Source organism: Electrophorus electricus, chromosome 1, assembly GCF_041902795.1.
Source record: "Electrophorus electricus isolate QZ-2024a chromosome 1, ASM4190279v1, whole genome shotgun sequence".
Classification (NCBI taxonomy): Eukaryota; Metazoa; Chordata; class Actinopteri; order Gymnotiformes; family Gymnotidae; genus Electrophorus; species Electrophorus electricus.
In genome coordinates, this window is record NC_137497.1 from 3,233,833 (window position 1) to 3,256,620 (window position 22,788).

The 22,788-nt window shown below is 43.0% G+C and overlaps 1 protein-coding gene and 1 long non-coding RNA gene across 15 annotated transcripts; one reads left to right on the top strand and one right to left on the bottom strand.

The window, feature by feature from the left end:
- The first annotated feature begins 2,526 nt into the window (after positions 1 to 2,526).
- On the top strand, positions 2,527 to 17,679 carry LOC118241340 (uncharacterized). Of its 14 annotated transcripts, XM_081716382.1 has the most exons (8): positions 2,619 to 2,733; positions 6,008 to 6,077; positions 7,086 to 7,187; positions 7,428 to 7,533; positions 9,146 to 9,439; positions 9,549 to 9,839; positions 10,445 to 10,581; positions 16,476 to 17,679. In XM_081716382.1, exons 4-8 carry the CDS (start codon positions 7,473 to 7,475, stop codon positions 16,485 to 16,487), a joined length of 795 nt encoding a protein of 264 aa, XP_081572508.1. In that variant the 5' UTR covers positions 2,619 to 2,733; positions 6,008 to 6,077; positions 7,086 to 7,187; positions 7,428 to 7,472; the 3' UTR covers positions 16,488 to 17,679. The 14 variants fall into 14 exon arrangements, with proteins under 14 accessions (XP_081572241.1, XP_081572408.1, XP_081572619.1 ...); XM_081716115.1 differs by lacking the exons at positions 2,619 to 2,733; positions 6,008 to 6,077 and adding an exon at positions 2,527 to 2,612 and having other exon boundaries at positions 7,023 to 7,187; XM_081716282.1 differs by lacking the exons at positions 2,619 to 2,733; positions 6,008 to 6,077 and adding an exon at positions 2,533 to 2,612.
- Positions 17,680 to 18,731: 1,052 nt separating this feature from the next.
- On the bottom strand, positions 18,732 to 19,518 carry LOC118241344 (uncharacterized). Its single transcript, XR_014125060.1, has 4 exons — positions 19,412 to 19,518; positions 19,173 to 19,256; positions 18,969 to 19,043; positions 18,732 to 18,839 (listed from the first exon to the last, which is right to left on the bottom strand). It is a non-coding gene; the product is annotated as an uncharacterized LOC118241344 (long non-coding RNA).
- Positions 19,519 to 22,788: the final 3,270 nt, after the last annotated feature.

A 22,788-nucleotide genomic window follows, 5' to 3' on the forward strand; every position in this document is an offset into this window, starting at 1 on the left:
AGGCTAAGGGAAGCCTCCAGAGAGAGACAGACTCGAAAGGGAAAACTATAGACAGAAGGACACATGTAAAAACCTTCGCAGAGCAGAAGAGAGGTACAGCACAAGAGCTCACAGACGTCAATACCCAGAGATACCAGCTAGGACATTGGCTCAAAACTTTAGCAAAGATCCAGCACTAAGTGACTGGGTCACTGGGCTTTTACAGATCTAGCCCAGCTGTCAGGCATCAAGCCTGATTAGTAGTGTGGTTGACTCAAGTTCTCCCTCTGGTGGCCGGGGGGCCTCGGCCTGGTGCCAGCCCTTACAAATATAACCTATTCTGTCCTTTGATTTTACGTGTATTGTCTGTTTGTCTTTGATAGAAGTCTGACAATGCATTATGTTTGTATGTTAATGTCTGGTATGGGAGAAGAATTACGTTTTTTACACCTATGATATAATGTGAAAATTAACAGACACCCCCCACCCCTCCAAAAAAACAAAACAAAACAAAAACCACACCCACAGAACTCAGAGATTAATAGAGAGATACCAGAGAAATCGCAATAGATGAGCCCCAGGGATTTGGTCTCATAAAGGGAAGAAGCTTGAGAGAAAAGGGTTACTTGAGGAACACACTCAACCTCATATATACCACTATCCCAACCAGCCTGGTACCTGCACTCATAAAGAGAATGACAAGACTGAACACCAGCCTGTGTGGGAGCATATTACTGAAGAGAGGCTCTGTTCCTCTCTCTAGTACCCAAGGTTGGCTATATTAGATATAAAATAAATATTCGTCTCTATCGCTTGTTAAATATATCCAATGCCAAATAAAATGGCTGCAGCTTTCATGTATCAGTAACATTTACCTCAATTTATATTCTGCCAATTCCTAAATGTTTTCTATGCTCAGGTACGTTCTCTGTTTTCTATGCTAAGCACAAAAAACATACAGTTATAAAACTGGATTATAATACAATAGAATCAGACCAAGCTGAAACATTTAGAAAAAAAGAATCCATTCTGTCAACTTACCGGTTATGACCTTCAGCACAGATAACAGCAGGACCCAGGAACACATGCTATAGGATGGCATGGCTGAAGAGAATCTAGTCAGTACTGTAGGGATCACTGGAAGAATCTGGAAAATTATAATTAGCCAGTTATTCAGTGCCCTAATCAACATTACCTTAAAAGAACAAGACAATCATAGTTTTTTAAAACAATTAGATCTGCAGCAGATTAGATTCTGTGATACCCCTTTAAAGGGTAACGAGTCAGACTGTCATCAGCACGTGAATCACATGAAAGCATACAGCATAAAGCATACAGTCATGGTCAAAAGTTTTGAAACTAGCACAAATCTTGGTTTTCACAAAGTTTGCTGCTTCAGTTTTCATGGCAGCAATTTGCATTCTAGATTGTGAAATGTGATCAGATGAATTGCAATTAATTGCAAAGCCATTCCTTGTCATGAAAATTAACATTCATAAATATAGTAATAATAATAATACTAATATATAACAACAACAACAACAACAACAATGAATTGTGTTCACCTGTTCCTTATTTCCTTTCACCCCTATTTAAACCCAGAAAGCACTGCACATTAGCGGTTGTAACTACGGAGTCTCTAGAAGATGCAACGTTGCCTAGAGAGAGCTAGACTGGGATTTTTCCTTTTTGTTGTTACATCAGTACAGCTCTGTCTTGACTTTCTAAGCACTTCCTCTCACTTCTGACGTCCTCTGTGTTGACCGTGTCACCTGCATCACACATCACTCATACATTCGCATACTCTCATTCTCTCTCTCACACACCAGTGGAAGTTTATGGCATAAGGGGAAACTGCAAGTGTATGGGTGTGAGAGGATGTGTTTTAAGGGAAGGCATTTTTGCAGATATATTAAAATGCTGGAGGCCTTAAATACCAAAGTTTTCATGTTTTACTCCAAATTCCCACTGTAAAAATAACTTAGTCATACTAAAAGTAACTACATAAGAGAAAGTATTTCAAGAATTTAGTGGATTATTTGATCTGTTTATTTTATAAAGATTCAATATGTGCTATATATATAGTGAAGCAAAGAGACATTTTACACAAGCTTGCCATCCCAATACTCCACATTCCTGCAGTAAAAACACTGCAATGTCATATTTTGAATATGTTGCAAAGTGTTTTCCAAGAATATCACAGAGTGAACTGATCATTTGATTTGTGTTTTTTGTCATTTTAAAATATACTATAGTGAACTGATTAGCTATTTGCACAATATTGCTCTATATTTTATCCACCTTCACCCATTAGGAAATATTATGAGTAGCTAAGAAAGTGATCTTTATAAATGTAGTGGATTTAACAGAAAAAATGGAAGGTTTGAATTTCCAAAAAATAAGACTTTTCTCATCTACATATGCTTTAACACACACTTTGTTTAGGTGCATTAGACCCAAGATATGTTTAAATAAGCTGAAGAACATGTTTAGTTTAGATTTTCATTGTGTGAACTAAAGGAGCGAGAAACCTCCTCTAGAGATGATGGGGGCTCGTGACAAGCCTGCACGGCAGACTCACCGGAAACTTGTGGCTTGTGGTTTCCGTTTCTGCTTTTCTGCTCAGTTCCAGGGTGAGTTTGTGGTTTCATATCTAAGACACTAATGTCACTCTATAGATTTCCTTACGCAGAGAGCTGTTTGACACCAGAGTGGTAACTAGCTGATATGTTTACAAGTAAACCCACCAGAGTGGTGAGTAGTTAGTTGATATGTTTACAAATAAATAAACCCAACCGAGTGGTGAGTAGCTAGTTAATAATTTTACAAATACATAAACCCACCAAAGTGGTGAATATCTGATATGTTTACAAATAAATAAACCCACCAGAGTGGTGAGTAGCTGATATGTTTACAAATAAATAAACCCACCAAAGTGGTGAGTAGTTGATATGTTTACAACAAAACGGCTTGGGATTTGGTCAGCTAACGCTAGCTAACCCACGGGCTGCTCTGAACACTGATTTCAGACCTGGTGGTTGTTTTTAAGGTAACTAAGTAATGAAATGGAATTACAACAGTTACGATTTAGCTTTATTTTGTGTAAACACATCCGTTAGTTTGCTGAATGCCCGCTAACTCAGAAATGTTCTCATTCCGGGTCCGTGCTTGTTAGCTAGCTCTCATAGCTTCGCTAACGTCTGTAGCTACAACGCTAGCTAGGTTAACTGGAAATGTAGCCTATCGTAGTATGACGGTTATTTCTACATGGGATCATCAGTTCCCCAGTAATTACATTTAGAGCCGTGTGGCTTGTTACATATGAAATATAAATGCTTTAATCCATATTGACCTTGTAGCGCTATTTCTGCTAAGTTAGCAACAGTTATCGGGCCTACACCGGCTCTCCTTCCGTAACACAACTTCAACAGACACGAAGAGGAGTGTTTGTGCTCTTATAGACGTTAATCTAAGAAGTGTGAGGCCTTCTGCACTAATGCTTGGGCTTGATCAGTGTCCCATCCTTCACGCATTATGATGACTGTTCAGATACCCTAAACCAGATCCATGTAGAGAGAGATCTCGGAAGTTATCATCAAATACTAGAAGTGCAGTCGTACACAAAAGTCGACACTGACAAATTTTGGTTTTCACAAAGTTTACTGCCTCAGTTTATTAGATGTTTATATGGTACAGCTAAGTACAATTAAGCATTTCAGACTTCTGCAATTCACCTTGGCATGCTGGATATTAGCTTCTGGGCAAAGTCTTGACTGATGGCAATCCATTCTTGCCTAATCAGTGCTTGGAGTTGATCACAATTTCTGCATTTGTCCACCTTCTTTTTGAGGATTGACCACAGGCAAAATTTTGAGCAAACCCACTCCCTTGGATGAGAAGCAACCCCATACATGAATGGTGTCAGGATGCCTCACTGTTGGCATGACACAGGACTGATGGTAGCGCTCATCTTTTTTCTCCAGACAATCATTTGTCTAGATGTCCCAAACAGTCTGAAGGGGACATCTTTGTTAGAGAAAGTAACTTTACCCCAGTCATCTGCAGTCCAATCCCTTTACGTCCTGCAGAATATCAGTCTGTCCTTAATGTTTTTCTGGGAGAGAAGTGGCATCTTTGTGGCCCTTCTTGACATCAAGCCATCCTCCAAAAGCCTTCACCTCACTGTGTGTCCAGATGTGTGTGAAAACACCCATTTAGCATAATAATAAACGGTTAGCTACTCAGCTAAAATAATTTGGGTTTGGTGTTTCTGTAACAGTAATGTAATAAATATAGCTAACTAACCATAAACTTGACATCGTGTGTGACCTGTTTAACACAGCAATGTCATCTGAGCAAGGTTAATTCAGATATGTGGCTGTGGACGTTATCTTCTAACTGTTCAGCTAACTCTAGCTAGTAATATAGTAAGCCAGTGTTAACTGCGTAGTGTCGTGTCTGTTAATGCAAGAAAGAAGAGACCGGAAACAGTGCATTATCTTGTGGCCTTTTATTAATGCAGAGCTCTGGAGATGTCACTTCACAGCACAGTGCGAGTGAGATCTAAAGCATAACTTCGCAACACACAGACTTATAGTTTTCTTGCCTTGCGCCACTTCTGCTTAGTACTTTTCCATCTCAGCCGTCGCCTCTGTCTAACTGTCATGTACACACGTTTTCTTGCACAATCGCACATATGCATGTCTAAGCCATTTCCTGTTATGTCTGCACATACAGCAATTATTTTATTAATTCAAGCATTAATCCTATTCCATTTTGTGCATTATTCTCTATTTATGTAATCTTAGCATTCACTTAGTTTATACAATCCCACAGTAGATAGCTCGCATAGGCTAGTATTCATGAATATTAGGACAGCTACACGGTCGTCTTAAGTCTAACTAACCTGGATAAGCTACCAATATTCAGCAGAGCTCCGAGTAAATGTTACTTTCAGTTTCCTGGCTAGGATAGCTTAGCTAGGCTAGCTAGCTTTTCTGATACAGGCCAGGCGCTAACATGGCTAAGATATTTACAACGGGCTGATTAGTTAAAGTTACGTATCGTGTCTAGATATCTAAACACAGCTACAGCGGTTGTCCGGCAGCTCTACCTCCACTGTCCTCGGGGTTCCCACTGGCTGAACACGGACACACGGGCGTCCCCGCGTCCCCCGGGCCAGGACCGCTCGACGCACCCCGTGTCCTGCCAGCGCCGGGCGCCCTGTCGAAACGCTCCGTCATCACTCGATAAAGACGTCTGACTGTACATTATACAGACTATCTGTCGATAAAGTCGAGCCGTCAAATGCGAAGTATTATCTATATGACCAAACGCTACACACCATCTCTCTCTCATATTTAGCTGCCACGCTAACGCTTGCTAGCTCATTAGCTGTTGTCTGGTGAGGCCTGTCAGCCCGTTTTCTTGCTCTAGTTTGTCTTTAGCAGGTCCGTTACGAACACCGACACCTGTCCCGCACGCAGTCACTGTTTAATGCAACTAGTTCAGACTATTATAGAGCTTCAAGTAGTGATATATAGTCAACTGAATAGACATTTAACAACATATCACCATCCCATTACTCCAAATTCCTAAAGTTAAAACACTACAATGTCATAATCTTAATATGTTTCCACTTTTGATGTGGGGGAGTGTCATCTTCACTCTCACTGGAGATTCCTACTTGGACCTGAGTAATCATCTGCTCACCAAGGAGCAATTTGAATTCAAGGAACTAAAGTGGTTTCTTTGCCAGAACTTAGCAGTCAGTCAGTCTTATACTGAAGCCATGCATTGGTGATTGCCAAATCAAAAAAGTGGAAAATTGTATGCACTGTCCATTTCCGAGTGCGAGTGGCCATCCTATAGAAACTTAGCAACTGGTTAACTGGTTTGTTGTCAAACCACTTGACAGCAAGTTCAGGATCTCACCTGACCATCATCTCAGATGCTTCTCTTCCTTTCCTTTTGATGGCCTGATCCCCTATAATGTTACACTCCTTTGGAATTCTGTTCTTCATGAGAGTTCCTGTACCTCCCAAGCATTTCTCCATCATGGTGTCCAGGACATTTGTAAAGAACCTGTCAAAAAACAGGTGGGTTCCTCTGGAAACAGTCCCTGCCAAATAAAGAGCATCTTGTTCTCCAATGCCCAGTCCCTCTGTGACTCTGAAGGTGGTCTTACCTTGGTAAACCACAAAATCTAAGACCATAACACTTGGTGTGGCCAAGACAAACAGCTTCAATCCAGTCGGGTATGGTTTGACTGGTACATTCTGGCGAATTGGGCAGCGACCAGTAAACGGAATCATTTGCTCATCAATGGACAATTTTCCTGTTCGAAGCTGATTTAGACATCCTTGCCTCACTTTGTTCAGAAGGGGCCTGACTTTCCACAAGAGACCTCTGCTTTTGTCCTCATCTGAAATATCAAGGTCATTGACAATCTTAATGGAATTTCTTAGTTTATAGAATAGATTTTTGGTCATGGATTCTGCCACTACTTGAACTCTGGTGTTTGAGGCCCAATACATCTGTATATTTAGATATCCTAGACAGGCCACGTAGACAGAACTGCCAATGAATGTTTTCAACTCTTCAGGAGTGGTGTTTAGTGCTGTTCCAGACACAAGGACTTCACGTTGGTTTGTGCGCACAGCCATTTCTTCAAACACAGAGTAATCAATGTACTGTTGAAAATAATTCATTGGGGTACAATTTTGGTGTGTTATGGCATCATTACTTAATGGGACAATTGAACAATGGGAGAATTATCCAGTTGAGGGTTGAATCTTAGGAAAATAATAAAGGTAGAAAAAGAATATTACTCTCAATTATTGTTAGAATTAATTATAAAAATAAATCATTTTTGTGAAAAAAAAGTAAGTAAAAATGTATATGTATATATGTAAATGGTCATATATTATCTTGAGAATATAAAGTCAATGTGTACATTGTAGTCCTGCCCCGAAGTGGACAGCGACTGGATGTGGACAGTTTTGTTTGCTCTGACTTTTCTGCCTCTGTTTGCCCTATCTCAGTTTTTTCCTCTGAGCTCTCTGAGTCCTCTGCCTCAAAAACTGCATCTTGATCTTTTTCATCAGACAACTCAATATCTGAGTTTTCATGAACAATTCGCAGTAACATTCTCTCTACCTCTGACAGTGAATACCTTCCTTCGTAATTGAAAATACAGAGAAAAAAAGGTAGGTAATAAGTACAAATGTCCACTGTGGAGGACATATTTTTTAAACATTCTCCTATCATCGTAATATATTTTTACATGACTTTAGAAAATGGTTTAAAGTGTTCTTAGAAGATTCATATAAAATTTGCTCATTAATAATTATTAAGCACTAATTGTTTTTAAAAAACTATGATAGTCTTGCTCTTTTAAGGTAATGTTGATTAGGGCACTGAATAACTGGCTTATTATAATTTTCCAGATTCTTCCAGTGATCCCTACAGTACTGACTAGATTCTCTTCAGCCATGCCATCCTATAGCATGTGTTCCTGGGTCCTGCTGTTATCTGTGCTGAAGGTCATAACCGGTAAGTTGACAGAATGGATTCTTTTTTTCTAAATGTTTCAGCTTGGTCCTATTCTGTTGTATTATAATCCAGTTTTATAACTGTATATCTTTTGTGCTCAGCATAGAAAACGGAGAACATACCTGAGCATAGAAAACATTTAGTAAATGGCAGAATATAAATTGAGGTAAATGTTATTTTGTTATCGATACATGAAGGTTGCAGCCATTTTATTTGGTATTGGATATATTTAACAAGCGATAGAGACGAATATTTACCTGATATCTAATATAGCCAACCTTGGGTACTAGAGAGAGGAACAGAGCCTCTCTTCAGTAATATGCTCCCACACAGGCTGGTGTTCAGTCTTGTCATTCTCCCCTTTATGAGACCAAACCCTGGGGCTCATCTATTGCGATTTCTCTGGTATCTCTCTATTAAGCTCTTGAGTTCTGTGGGTGTGGTTTTTGTTTTGTTTTGTTTTTTTTTGGAGGGGTGGGGCGTGTCTGTTAATTTTCACATTATATCATAAGTGTAAAAAACTTAATTCTTCTCTTATACCAGACATTAGCATACAAACATAATGCATTGTCAGACTTCTATAAAAGACAAACAGACAATATATGTAAAATCAAAGGACAGAATAGGTTATATTTGTAAGGGCTGGCACCAGGCCGAGGCCCCCTGCCACCAGAAGGAGAACTTGAGTCAACCACACTACTAATCAGGCTTGATGCCTGACAGCTGGGCTAGATCTGTAAACGCTCAGTGACCCAGTCACTTAGTGCTGGGTCTTTGCTAAAGTTTTGAGCCAATGTCCTAGCTGGTACCTCTGGGTATTGAGGTCTGTGAGCTCTTGTGCTGTACCTCTCTTCTGCTCTGCAAAGGTGTCTGGGTTTTTACATGTGCCCTTCTTTCTCTAGTTTTCCCTTTTGAGTCTGTCTCTCTCCTGAGGCTTCCCTTAGCCATTAAAGTTCCTCCAGGTTTCTGCTTTTGTTTGGAAAGTTTTAGTTTGGTTTTCCCCAGTGTATGCCATTCTTCCTGTGTTGTCCTTTGTTCTCCCTTTTTCCATGCTTGGTGTTGTGGTTCAGTTTTTCCTCTTGTTTTACCTGTTACAAGATCTAACTGTTCTTCTCACGGGCTCACCATAACTAGAGTGTGGTTGCTCACCCAGTAGGTTGTCGGTGTCATCACCTAGCTGATGTGGGTTCGAGCTCACCCAACAATATTATCATGCTGTCAGTTTCCTTGTTCTCAACAAAGGTTAGGAAAGGTTGCTGAATAGTATTCTGGCAGACTTTCTGACAGCATATCTAATCTTCTCCATGGTATGGGGATGGGACATGACTTCCCTGATCCAGTGACTGTATGTGGGTGGAATGGGTTCTTTCCATTTAAATGGTGACTATCCTAGAGAAGGTCTCAAAGATGACTTGCCAGAATGTGTAGAGCTTTGGCCATTTCCAAAATGAATGCAGTAGTATTGGGGTTACAGGAGTAGGAAAGCATAATGGAAAGCAGTCTGGCTTCAAGGCAGCAAAGTCCTCCATAATTGATCTGGTCTAAAAGGGGTGTGGTCTCATTGTCTGATTTATTGAATGCCTTTTAAAACTCCACTTTCTTAATCTTTCAGTGCCTGTATCGACCTCTTCAATAAAGGTGAATCTTAATGATGATGCTACTCTCCCCTGCACTCAGACGTGTTCTGGTCTGGTCACATGGACTGTGTTCGATAAAGCACATGACATTCTGGCTCAGTGTAACCAGACATCCTGCCAGTCAAAGAAGGGATTTCGCATGTCCCATGATCAGTACCTGAAGGGAGATCTCTCCCTCACCATCACTAATGCTGATTACACGAAGAGGAACTGGTACACCTGCACTTGTAATGGGAAAGACATCTGTGATGTGGGTCTACGGATAGAGGGTAAGGGTTTGTTCTCTCAGTCTTTGCTAATGAACCCTTAAAGATTTGGGTTTAATAGTGTGTATTAAATTTGAACTCATTTGGAGTTCCTGATGGTTTTTGTTTTCAGCATTGAATTCTTCAGTTTGGATCAAGTCCAATGAAAATCTGGTGCTGGATTTGCCCATATCAGAGTCAGTGAAGGTGATTTATAACAGCACAGGTGCAGCTGCTCCCTCTAGTGGACAAATCTGCACAGTGGCTGGAAGCTCATTACAATGTAAAGATGAATACACCCAGAGAGCATCTCTTATCTCTGCTGTTAAGCTGAGAGGAACAGCACCATCTGATAGTGGAGTTTACACGATCTGGGACACCAGTAATGAAGAGGTCATTCACACATACACAGTTACTGTTGAAGGTATGTATTTAATGTGAATACTGTGATCTCAATGTTGTCTAGAATTATTTTGTTATGGAGAGAGTGTACGTAGTGTCAGTAAGGAATCTAGATAAGGTGTGGTGATAATTTAATGCAGTTCTCAATAACTGCATTATAACTGCAGACTGTTAAATAATGGCATCTTGTCAGCTTACGAAACCCTAGTAGTATGGTTTATTTTTTTAATTAGTAAACTTGTGCATGAATAATATTTCTCATGAAGGGGATGCAAAGTCAGACTGCTTTCTTGCATTATGAATGGTCTGCTTATTGTTTGTCAGACTGTAATATGTAAATGTGAACAGACTGGGCTTTACAACAGCTGTTGTAAGTGTCCTGGTTCTCATACTGAGGCCTTAGTCCTGCTGTTGTGTGCATGTAAATGTTATCTCATTATGCTGTGTGTTAATATGTAAATGCAGTCAGTGATGGTGTAGTGATTATGTACCAGAGTGAACACTGAACCATCATATGAACCACAGTTTAAACAGTATATGGCACATGTTAAAACCATACACACATGATTATAACTCTGTACTGTTTAAATAGTAGTTCATATTTACTGACAATTTTGTGTGTTTCAGAAGTCCAGCCGTGTCCAGATCAGAGCTCCACAGTGACGGTGTTGGCGGTGCTCCTGGCTCTGATGGGGGCAGGGCTTGTGGCAGCAGGGCTGGTGATTGTGCAGCTGAGGAAAAAAATCAGCAGCTCCAGAAAGGAGGTACATTGAAGGGAAACTGTAACCATGGCAAGAGAGGAGATATTACAGAAAGATGGATGTGTGTTCCAGGTCCACTGCCAGGATTTCCAGGATTTTTTCTTTTTCTTGTGGGTGGTGGTTTGCACTGTTCTGTTGTTGGAATTGCTGCTTTTGAGTTGACGGAGTTTGTGATCTGTCCATCGCTCGAACAGTTTAGTAAGTGCCGCAAGGTTGACCTTTTGCTAATAGCTGACTTCTTTGATGTAGAAGTTCCTCGTACTGCGACTAAGAGGGACATTTATTTAGTGTTGGAGTCTTGTCTTGTTCATGATGGGATTTTGCCTGAGAGGGGTAGCCCGATGGGTGTTCAAGTTCGGTTTATTCGTCACATACATAGTCATACACAGTATAACGTGCAGTGAAATGGTGGAGAGTGCTCTGTCCAAACTGAGGAAGAGAAACAGGGGTGCATAGAGAAAAATATATATATGCAGATAAATATATATATTCTATGTATGTACAAAAATATATTAACAATGTATGTACAATATATGTATATTATGATTATATACACAATGTACAATGTATATGGCTGGGTATATATGTACACAATCTACAGAATGTACAGATCCATTTTATATAATAACATATCTACAGTTGTTGTGTAACAGGGTAATTGAGTATAAATCTATATATACAGATGTACAGATATACAGTCATGTTACATGGTGGTGGTGGTCCCCACAGTTTATCAGTTTCCCTGATTCAGGGCCCGAATGGCCTGTGGGAAGAAGCTCCTCTTCAGCCTCTCTGTCTTGGTCTTCAGGGAGCGGAAGCGCCTCCCTGACCTCAACAGAGTGAAGAACCTATTGTTGAGATGGGTGGGGTCCTTCACAATTCTCCTGGCCTTGGTCTGGCACCGCTGGTAGTAGATGGTCTGCAGGTCAGGAAGTTCCATGTGAGTGATGCGCTCTGCTGAACGCACTGCCCTTTGGAGTGCTTGTCTGTCCTGCTTGGTGCTATTCCCAAACCAGACTGTGATGTTCCCCATGAGGATACTCTCGATAGTGCAGGTGTAGAAGTTCCGCAGTACTTTGGAGGGCAGTCTGAAGTCCCTTAGGCATCTGAGGTGGTAAAGACGCTGACGAGCCTTCTTTGCCAGGGAGTTGGTATGGCGGGACCAGGACAGGTCCTGCGAGATGTGAACGCCAAGGTACCTGAAACTATCTACTCTCTCCACCGTGGTTCCACTGATCCTCACAGGTTGGTAGTGCCGCACCTGCTTCTTGCTGCAATCCACGATCAGCTCCTTTGTCTTACTGACGTTTAGGAGGAGATTATTTTCCTGGCACCAGTTTTCCAGGTGTTTAATCTCCTCCAGGTAGGTCCTCTCGTCGTTGTCCGAGATCAGACCCACGACAACGGTGTCGTCAGCAAACTTGACAATGATGTTAGAGCTGGAAGTGGCTGTGCAGTCATAGGTGTACAGTGAGTAGAGCAGGGGGCTTAGGACACAACCCTGAGGAGCTCCAGTGCTGAGGGTGAGGGTGGATGAGGCGCAGTTGCCCACCCGTACTGATTGTGGTCTGTCTGTTAGGAAGTTGGAGATCCAGTCGCACAGGGATGTATGCAGTCCTAGATCTCCCAACTTAGTAGTGAGTAGGGAGGGGATGATGGTATTAAATGCTGAACTGTAGTCGACAAATAGCATTTTAACATAATTTCCCCTCCCTTCGTCCAGGTGAGTCAGTGTAGAGTGGAGCAGATGTGCAATTGCATCGTCAGTGGAGCGGTTGTGGCGGTATGCAAATTGCAGTGGGTCCATGGAGGCTGGCAGTGAAGATGTGATGAAGTCTCTGACTAGCTTTTCAAAGCACTTCATCACGACTGATGTGAGGGCGACAGGGCGGTAGACAGGTCGGAGGGTCGAGGTTTCTTCGGGACGGGGACGATGGTGGACCGCTTGAAGCTGGACGGGACGATAGCGAGCGTCAGGGAGAGATTGAAGATGTTGGTGAATACCGGGTCTAGTTGGTCTGCGCAGGCTTTGAGGACCCTCCCGCCGATACCGTCTGGTCCCCTCGCCTTCCTGGTATTCACCCTTTTAAACACTCTCCTCACGTCACTCTCCGTGATGATGAGAGGGCGCTGCTCTATGGTGGGCCCCGCGCATGTGCCATCGACTGCGCCGATAGTGCCATTAGCACTAGCGCCGTTAGCATTGGCGCTGTTAGCACTAGCGCCGTTAGCATTTGTGCTGCTAGCATTAGCGCTGCTAGATGTAGCCTCGAATCGAGCAAAGAATGTTTTCAGCTCGTTCGCCAGAGACTCATCCGCACTCATCAGTCCAGAGGGTGGGCTCCTGTAGTCCGTGATCATCCGTAGTCCCTGCCACAGGGATCTAGAGCCACTCTGCTGGAACTGTGTCTCTAGTTTCTTCCCGTAGCTTTGCTTCGCCTCCCTCACAACCCTGCGCACTCCGTATGCTGCGGACTTGTACTCGTCCATGTTCCCGCTGATGATCCCCGCATTGTAGGCAGCAGTGCGAGAGTTCAGATCCTCGCGGATGGTTCTGTCCACCCAGGGCTTCTGGTTGGAAAACTTCTTGATGGTGATTCTTAGGATCGTGTCGTCCACCAGTTTCCCAATAAACCCTACTACTGCCTCCGTAAACTCGCTGACATCATCAGTGCTGCGCCGGAACATGTCCCAGTCTGCGTCATCCAGAGCGTCCTGCAGAGCGGCCACCGATTGGTCTGTCCAGCGCGCGACCTCCCTTTGAACCGGAGCTTCCCGTTTCAGCCTTTGTTTATATTTTGGTAGGAGGAAGATGGCGGTGTGGTCCGACTTACCAAATTGTGGATGAGCTAGTGCCTTGTAACTGTCCTTGTATGGGGTGTAGCAGTGGTCTAGTGTCCTGTTTCCCCTGGTGGGGAAGGTTACGTGCTGGTAAAGGTTGGGCACCGCACGCTTGAGGTTAGCGCTGTTGAAATCCCCAACCACAATAAGTGCAGCGTCCCGGTGCTGTGCCTGAAACTGTGTGAGGGCCTCATGAAGTTCACACAGTGCAGTGTCCATGTTAGCCTGAAGTGGGATGTACACGGTGTTGATAATGACCGAAGTGAACTCCCGGGGAAGGTAGAAAGGACGAAGCTTGAGGGCGAGCAGCTCCAGGTTGGGTGAGCAGGAGCAGGCGAGAGTAACAACATTGGCATTGTTACACCAGCTGTTGTTTACCATCACACACACTCCGCCGCCTCTCGACTTCCCTGAACCTGCCGTCCTGTCCATGCGGTGAACCGAGAAGAACTCGGCCGGCTGGATAGCGTGGTTTGGTACCGCTGGGTTCAGCCACGACTCGGTGAAGCAGAGGAGATTGCAGTCCCGAATGTCCCTCTGGAACTTTATCCTGGCCCGGAGGTCATCGAGCTTGTTATCCAGAGACTGGACGTTGGCTAGCAGGATGCTGGGTAAGGGAGCTCGGTGTGCCCGAGCCTTCAGCCTGTTCCTGATGCCGGCTCGCTTCCCTCGAGGCCTTTTCCTCGCGCCGCGTCTTTTGTTTTCCCTCAGGATCTCTGTCGGCCATCTTGGGTCTGGGGTTACAGACGGCTTGAGGTGAGTGCTATGTAGATTAAGAGAAATAAGGGCATCTCTGCTGTACGAGATACGTGCCGTGGTGTGTAGAGAAGGGCTGCGGAGAAATCAGGGGTAGCGGGAAGAGCGAAAAGAGCGAAAAGGATAGTGAAAAGAGCGAAAAAAGTGCCAGGTGTGGATGGAGCAGTCGTGACGGCAGCCGACCTCACCGGCGGCATCTTGATTTGGTGTTGCGATGGGTGTTGCGATAGATCCTGGTATGTCTGTGTTCCCTGGGGTAGATCCTATGCTAGCGCTGGAGTTGGAGATGACTTAAAAAAACAGGAGCGTGAAAACTATTGTGTGTTTTGGGTTGTACAAATTGAGCCAGACTAGGTGACGCTGATGAGGATGAGTATGGGTCCCGAGAGGCCGGCGCCTCTTCCTCAGAAGCTTGCCTCACCTATGCCAGCCAGCCCATCACGGGAATTTTGTTCCGGTCCCTAAACCACGCTCTCCTCGAGTGGCCTTGCTCCCAACCAACTCTACTCCCGCTGCTGACACTTTTGATGCCAGTCATCAAATTGGCCTTGTGCCTGTTCTCAGGGAAAATTAGGTGGACGTCTATTTTCCGCTATTTGAGTGCATTGCGGCGTCTCTGAGATGGCCTAAGGACCTATAGTCACTAATGCTACAGTGCAAACTAGAGGGCAAAGCACAAGAAGTGTGTTCCTGGCTAACTCTTGCACAGAGTTTAGACTATGAGGTTGTTAAAGCCACTGTTCTCCGAGCCTACGAGTTGGTTCCAGAGGCATACAGACAAAACTTTAGGTGCCTAGTAACGCTAGATTCCCTCCTCGAAGCTCTCCTGTGCCTCAAAAGGCTGCCACTGCCGTTACGCCAGCCTGTGTCCGCGGACCTGTTTCCTTACTCACAGGCTTCATGTTCCCTGCCCGTCCAACCTCGGCCTCCTGTGTCTCCGTTGTGTCCTGCTGCTACCTCGTTGTTCTTGCCTGGTTTTGTCTTTGCTCCTGTTGTGTTGTCTGTGTCTGGTCTGGTGCCCATGTCTGTTTTTGTTCTGGTTCCTTTGTGCCTGGTCTGTTTTGCGTTTTTGTAATCCTCACTCCTGGCACGTTCTCGTCATCAGTCAGTTTCTGTTGTTGGTTCTGCTCTTGCTGCTACATCTGTTTCAGGTCCTGTTCCTTCGGTTTCTGTGTTGGTTCTTGTCTGCTTCGGTTCCAGTGCCTATTCCTTGTCGTGCCCTATAGTAACAGGAGCTGCCATGGTGATAGCAGGTAAAGGTGTGGAGGACACCTCACTGTGTTTCATTCCTACAGCAGGTGCTCTGGACCTCTGACAATGATGGAAGCTGTTCAAGCTCTGATGGCAAAAGATGATCAGGAGAGAGTTGTCAATCACTTTTTATTAAGCCATTCAACAACATGAGTAGCCCAGATAAATGTTCAGTAGGGGTTTGTTGTCAATGTGATATGGTAATTTAAGGAGGAATAGTGACATGTTTGTCTAACTGCCCCTTTTGATCGTTTTTTTAGAGGGGAAAATGTGAAGAATTGTGTGGTGTATGATGAGCTTTCCTTCTAGAGAAGTGGTGATTTGGGTTTTCAGATCGAGAATACTTGCATAACTCTCATAATCCATTTTTGGACACAAAAGAGTGTGTTGTGAGAAGTGTCTAAACAAAGCTATATTTTCTTTTCAGTGTACTGAAGTAGTCTGGCTAAGGTAGCAAACTGGCTACACTACTGGTGTTATGTAGAGCATTATCCCTGCTGTGTAACATTATTTGATCGGCTCCATCACCAGCAGATGCAGGTGGAGAATGTGAATGTTATAATTATATTACAGTAACTAACATTGCTGCTGGCCCCAGTGACGATGGGCGTGGAGCAGGACGCACAGACTCCCTCAATACTGAAACATTTATTAACGAAAACACAAACAGCAACAGTGGCACCCACACAACATTAGCGACAGACATAACGGTACATATAACTAGACACAGGTTACATAACAATGGATATACACACATTTAAACAGACTTCAGCAAACAATGACTACCACAATACACACACTAGCAGGGGTTTAAATAGATACGAGGGTAACCCCGTGCAGTTACGGAGGGTGTGGTTACAAATAGGGTGAACCCCCCTGCACGCGGCAGGCCGTACCATGTGTTTCGGGGGGGGGCTACTGTTGAGCTACTGAGACCAGAACAGATTCAATTCTATAGGTGCCAAATATGAACAAATCTGTGTTTTTGCATGTTTTGAGTATGTGCTGAATTTGTATGTGAGGCTGTGTGTGTGTTCATTCTCTCACAGGGAATCTGTTGAAGACGCTGATGAACATGTCTCCTGTGAGGGGGCTTTTTCGGGGAGTCATAAAGGACACAAGGGCATTTCTGAAACAGGAAGTCACTCTGGCTACGTCTACCTTACCCATGATCTTCTCCTGCATGCATACATACACAACAACAAAATCAACATCATCGCACCAGCTGGACCAGCACACACACACAGGAGCAGTGTGTGGGTGTGTTATACTACACCTGTGTGGCAGGAATGTGTGCTGTATCCGTTTCCTTCATCACACCCCTCAACACTTTAACCAGATAGAGTGTAGCAGAGAGAGACACACACATACCCACACACACAGTATGAATCACAACCATCTAAACTGGCTGAGTTTTCCTGTGTTCATTTCATGGTTCACTTTTGCCTGCACCACTTCACTCTGAGAAGCAGCACAGTGAACAGCATCATCTGTTGGGGATGATCTGAGACACAATGGCACCATGAAGACCAGGAGGATATGAGCTGTATACAAGACTTCATGTATAAACAAATGAACAGAATTAGGAGCTGCTGTTCTGTAAGCAGAGTTTAGTTCCAGCTCCACTCCCTGAGATCTACTGCCCTGCAGACTCTAATTGCAAGTATCTCTACATGATTTACACATACATTAACCCACCATATACAGTCATTAATGAAATATGACAAAAAATCTTAGGTGTTTTTCTGGCATAACTCCCACAATAGCCACCATAGTGCACTATAAATTCTCTCTCTTTTCTAACTCTCAACTACACGAACAATCCAATCTGCAATACCTAGCATCAGTTTCTGATTGGCTGTGTGCAAGTAAATCAGGCTGTTCCTCAAAGATGCATAAGTTTATGTAGAGATTTAGGTTGTGCTGCTTCTCTCAACTAACTGTTTGACCTTTCAAGCACTTTATTTCTGCCTTGAACCTAAATTATTTACACAGCTATTACAGACAGGTCTACCAGCTATATCTGATACTATGGGATCAATACAGAGTAGACAAGAAATTAAACTGAATTCATACTATCATCATCATAACATGCCTGTGACGGTGCAATTAGCAAAAAGATTTATTACATACACACCTACAGGCCGTGTCTGATTCCATAATGTACAGAAGTTTTATGCTTGCATTTTATCAGTGATGAAAGTGTTAGTCTGGGGGAAAAAAGGTGAAAAATTAAAGCCAGCCTTAACCTCATTGGTCTGTGTGATCATTTGTGTGTTGTGATTGGCTAGTCATCATTTTGGTTCCTGTGTACATTAGTTGGTCCATTTCTTCTTCCTTTCTCTTTGTCCTGAATGTGTTTTATTTGGAGTATGTGATGTGCTTTGATATGAATTTGTAACAGTTTTAGGAAGACTGACGTCGCTGCTGTTGTAAACCAGACAGCTCCACAACCTTGATCTCTGACTTATGTCCTTTGTTCTGATGTGGGTGTATCCGTGTTGCTCAATTCACCATGTGGTTTGCTTGCTCATATTTAAGATTTTAGATGCCTCTATCCTTTCTTGAATAACAGTTGATAATTTGATAAGAGTTTGATCTGTGTATTTTATAGAGCTTCAAGTAGTGCTATATAGTGACATTTAACAGGATATTGCCATCCCATTACTCCAAATTCCCACAGTAAAAATAACTTAGCCATTCTAAAAGTAACTACATAAGAGAGTGTATTTCAAGAATTTAGTGGATTATTTGATCATTTGATCTGTTTGTTTTATAAAGATTCAATATGTGCAAAGACATTTTACACAAGCTTGCCATCCCAATACTCTACATTCCTGCATTAGATATTATTTGACACATCACGGTTTGTTTACACTAGTTATGTCACCACCTTTATGGTGTCACACCAGTTACACAATGTAAACAAGGTTTTATATGGCACAAATAGAAAATTCAGCAGCACAAAGTACTGCGGCCAGTTTGGTTAAAATATAAGACATACAGAGTGCCAACTTGACTTGGTTATATTGCAAGAACTCTGAGAGGGGCGTGGCCAACGCCTCTTCTGATTATGCGATCTAGCTCATCTCATCTCATAGTATGTGGGGTCTAATACCGTAAAAAGATTCACTCAGAATATGAACACCTTCCATGTGCGTGAACAACACTCAAAGACTAAGTCTGGACGGCCATTTCAACATAGAGAGACCAGCTACAGAAGGTGGTAGTAGGGGATTAACGTGAACTGCGCCGGCTGAATGGAGGAGGTGTGGTTATAGAGGGGCTGAGCAGAGAAGTGTCACCTCACTCAGGATGTCCACCATGGTCTTCCTGGGCAGGTCTCTCAGGTGATCCCTGTACTGAGCCAGACTCTGTAACAGCTTAACACACTCCAACAGCACCTGTGGCTCCTAGAGCGAGAGAGAGAGCGAGAGAGGGAAAGAGAGCACACAACAGAGTAAGAGAACAAGAGGTGGTGTGTGAGAGTGAACATGAAGAATGATTAAAGAAAATGAGTAATTAGTTCTTAAAGTGTTTACCTTGTGTAGTCGTATGGACTGAGACAAGGCCAGCACTCCAAAGAAATTCCCAAACGCAACATTTCAGATCTGTTTCTGTCACAGGAGAAAGAGTTTCAGAAGGGCACACAGACCTGATACTCAAGACACCAACACAACAGGATGAGGTGGCATTATCTTGACAATCCCAACTTTCTATGTTTAGCTTTCTTACACATTTCTTACCTTCTTGGCTGTCTGCAGGTTGTGTTTCTCCTTGATCTGATCTAGTGTGCTTTTAAGTGAAATCTCCTCAAACACACTCAGCACCTGCAGACAGACATCACGTGCAACTGTCAGCACACTCCGGAGCACGTGCTGGATTTAGATATTTGCGCAAGGACAGTGATTGACCTTTAATTAACTAGATTAACTAGAATTCATTATTATTTGGGATAGTTTGATGTTACTTCATCGGTGCTCACCTGCGCCAGCGCCAAGCTGTATCCAGACCACGCGTCCTCTAGAGCGTGGGACAGCCCTTCCACAAGCCTCTTTAGAGAGTATTTTAACTGATGCAGTGCCCTAATCAACATTAACTTAAAAGACTACAACACCTTAAACTATAGCAACAGCTTTATTCCCCAGAGGACCACACCACCTTACACTACAGCAACAGAAGTAACTATAGCAACAGCAGTATTCCCCAGAGGACCACACCACCTTACACTACAGCACCAGAAGTAACTATAGGAACAGCAGTATTCCCCAGAGGACTACAACACCTTACACTATAGCACCAGAAGTAACTATAGCAACATCTTAAAGCCAGAAGACCTAGATGTGCTTGCACTTGTTTTCTGAAGCCACCACCTTTGTTGTGCGTGTCTGTATATGGTCTCATTAATGGGTGTGTAATGAAGACCATCAATCATGAAGGGTAAATGGCTACTCGAGCTTCTGTGCCAAAGAGCATAAAAACATTTAGTAATTAGCAGAATATAAATTGAGGCAACTGTTATTTTGTTATTGATGCATGAAATGTGCAGCCATTATTATTTGGTATTGGATGTATTTAACAAGTGATCGAGATGAATGTTTACCTTATATCTGAAATATCCAACCTTGCTAGGTTGCCTTTGGGTACGAGAGAGAGGAACAGAGCTAATCAGACAGTCAGTTTCCATGTTCTCAGCAAAGGTTAGTAAAGGTTGCCAAATAGTATTAAACACTGTGGTAGACTTTCTGACAGCGTATCTAATCTCCATGGTGTGGGGATTCCCTGATCCAGTGACTGTATGTGGGTGCAGTGGGGGGTTTGAAAGCAGTCCGCCTTCAAGGCAACAAAGTCCCCCATCACTCATCTGGTCTAAAAGGGTTCTGATTGTCTGATTTATTGAATGTCTTTTTAAATTCCACTTTCTTAATCTCTTTCACATCCTGTATTGACCTTCTCTTCAGTAAAGGTGAATCTTATTGATGATGCTACTCTCCCCTGCACTCAGACGTGTTCTGGTCTGGTCACATGGACTGTGTCCCATAAACAACTTGACATTCTGGCTCAATGTAACCAGACATCCTGTCAGTCAAAGGAGAGATTTCACATGTCACATGATCAGTACCTGAAGGGAGATCTCTTCCTCACCATCACTGATGCTGATTACACTAAGAGGACCTGGTACACCTGTGAGTGTGATGGTGTAGACATCTGTGATGTGAGCCTACAGATAGAGGGTAAGGGTTCTCTTAGTCTTTGCTAACGAACCGTTAATGATTTAGTTTTATTAGTATGTATTAAATTTGAACCCCTTTAAAGTTCCTGATGGTTTTTCTTTTCAGCATTGAGTTCTTGAGTTAGGATCAAGCCCAATGAAACTCTGGTGCTGGATTTGCCCATATCAGAGTCAGTGGAGGTTATTTATAACAGCACAGGTGCAGCTGCTCCCTCTAGTGGACAAATCTGCACAGTGGATGGACACTCACTGAAGTGTGAACCTGAATACACTCAGAGCATCGCTCATCTCTGCTGTTGAGCTGAGAGGAACCGCACCATCTGATAGTGGAGTTTACATCATCAGAGACACTAAGAATGAAGAAATTATTCAAACATAAACAGTTACTGTGGAAGGTAAGTATAGTTATTGTGATTTTAATGTTGTCTAGAATTACTTTACGTTGGGGAGGAGGGTATGTGTAGTGTCAGTAACTTTTCATGCACATCTGTGGTTCAGTATTAGTTAGACTATAAATTCCGGGATCATGCAAACAGTGTGGAGTGAGTGTAATAGTTTGAGGTCTTGGTCTTAATTGACGTGCTGTTTATCGAAGCATATCTCCACTAAAGCATGTGATGTTCACTGGACTCTTTGAGGTGGATTCTCAGATGGACACTCTTAGATCCAGCCATTGATGTTTTACAGCACTTTGTGTGATGCCTGCTTACTGATAGCAAAACAATTATGAGTGATGAGTGAGAAAAATTCAAGTGTCTGTATTTTAAGGTGTAGGGTTGTTTGTGTTTGTTTATGTTGGAGCCTGTGGCTCCTCCTCTTCTTGATGCTCCTCCCCCTCCACCTGATCATGTATTCTGTCCTGTGCTGTACTGCTGTGTTGTGTCTTGACTGTCTCATTCTACCCCGTGCATAAGGGGAAGCCCGGGAAGAAGCAACAGACAGAGATTCATCTCCACTTTTGCTGAAGTTAGTTTTGTTTGTTCAGTGAGCGTTGTTTGCTGATTGTTGTTTTTGGTCCTCTGCTGGTTAAATCATTGACTTGTTGCTTTTCTGTTTGCTGTTGTACATTCTGTGTATGAAGTATTATAGAAGTCCTGTGTGAATTGTTGTCGGGAAATATGGAGTTTGACGCCTTTTTTATTTGCTCCGTTCTTTACTTGTTTATTCATTTTTGTTAGTTAAGGAGGGTTATTGTACTTCATTTGGTTTGTATTCCATTGGGACAGTTGGTTCTTTTGTGCAGCAGGGCTTGGTGTTTGGCAAGTTTGCCTCTCAGCCTTTGAGTATCTGGGTGGAGTTTCCATGTTCTCCCTGTGACTGCATAGGTTTCCTCTGGGTTCCTCCCAAAAACATGGAGGTTAGGTTGACTGGATCCTCTAAAACTGTCCTGTATCAATGTAAGTTGTGTATGCATGTAGATATAGATAGGTGTGTGTGTGTTGCGTATTAGCAGGGACGAGGCGAGAGGCAGAATGTAGATGCAGGAGGTTATTTATCAAATAATAAATGAGGGAACACAATAGAGCCAAAATAAACAGACACAGGAAAACAATGAGGCATAGTGATAAATGAACTAGGCAAATGAAAGAGCAAGGGCGCCGACAGAGATAGCGTGAGCAAACGGAACAAACCAAACTTACCGCAATAACCAACAACATGGGAGACAAAACACATTTCTTAAATAACCAAAACAATTAAGGACTAACCAGACACAGGTGAATATAAGAACAGGGAAAACCAAAACAAGGACTGGAACTGAGGAACAGACGAGGGGTGGAGAAAACAAAACCAAGCATCGGAACAAGGAAGTAAAGGATAACAGACACACAGGGAAACTATGGAAACAGGGATGTCAGGAGGGTGGCCAATCATTACAGTGTGTGTATGTCCAGCTGTGGTTGGTGCTCTGTCCTGGTCTTAACCTCCTCCCCTTCCTCTGCACTGGTGCACTCCCCAGGGAGCTGTGGTTTCTCATAGAGAGAACACTGTAAATTCGCTGATGCTTCTCATCAGTCTGTGTGTGATTTGAGTGCAAAAGCTGATTTCTGTCTGTAAAGTGTCCTTGAGTTTGAGAAAGGTGCTAAATAAATGTAGCCAACTAATAATAATAATTTTTATTTCTAGTGTGG

What these genes read in the sequence shown, in the direction of transcription:
- LOC118241340 (XM_081716115.1), top strand. Translation starts at nt 7,473, where the DNA reads ATGCCATCCTATAGCATGTGTTCCTGGGTCCTGCTGTTATCTGTGCTG. An exon ending in TGTGCTGAAGGTCATAACCG is followed by an intron (nt 7,534 to 9,145) that starts GTAAGTTGACAG and finishes TTAATCTTTCAG; the next exon opens with TGCCTGTATCGACCTCTTCA. An exon ending in TGTGGGTCTACGGATAGAGG is followed by an intron (nt 9,440 to 9,548) that starts GTAAGGGTTTGT and finishes TTTTGTTTTCAG; the next exon opens with CATTGAATTCTTCAGTTTGG.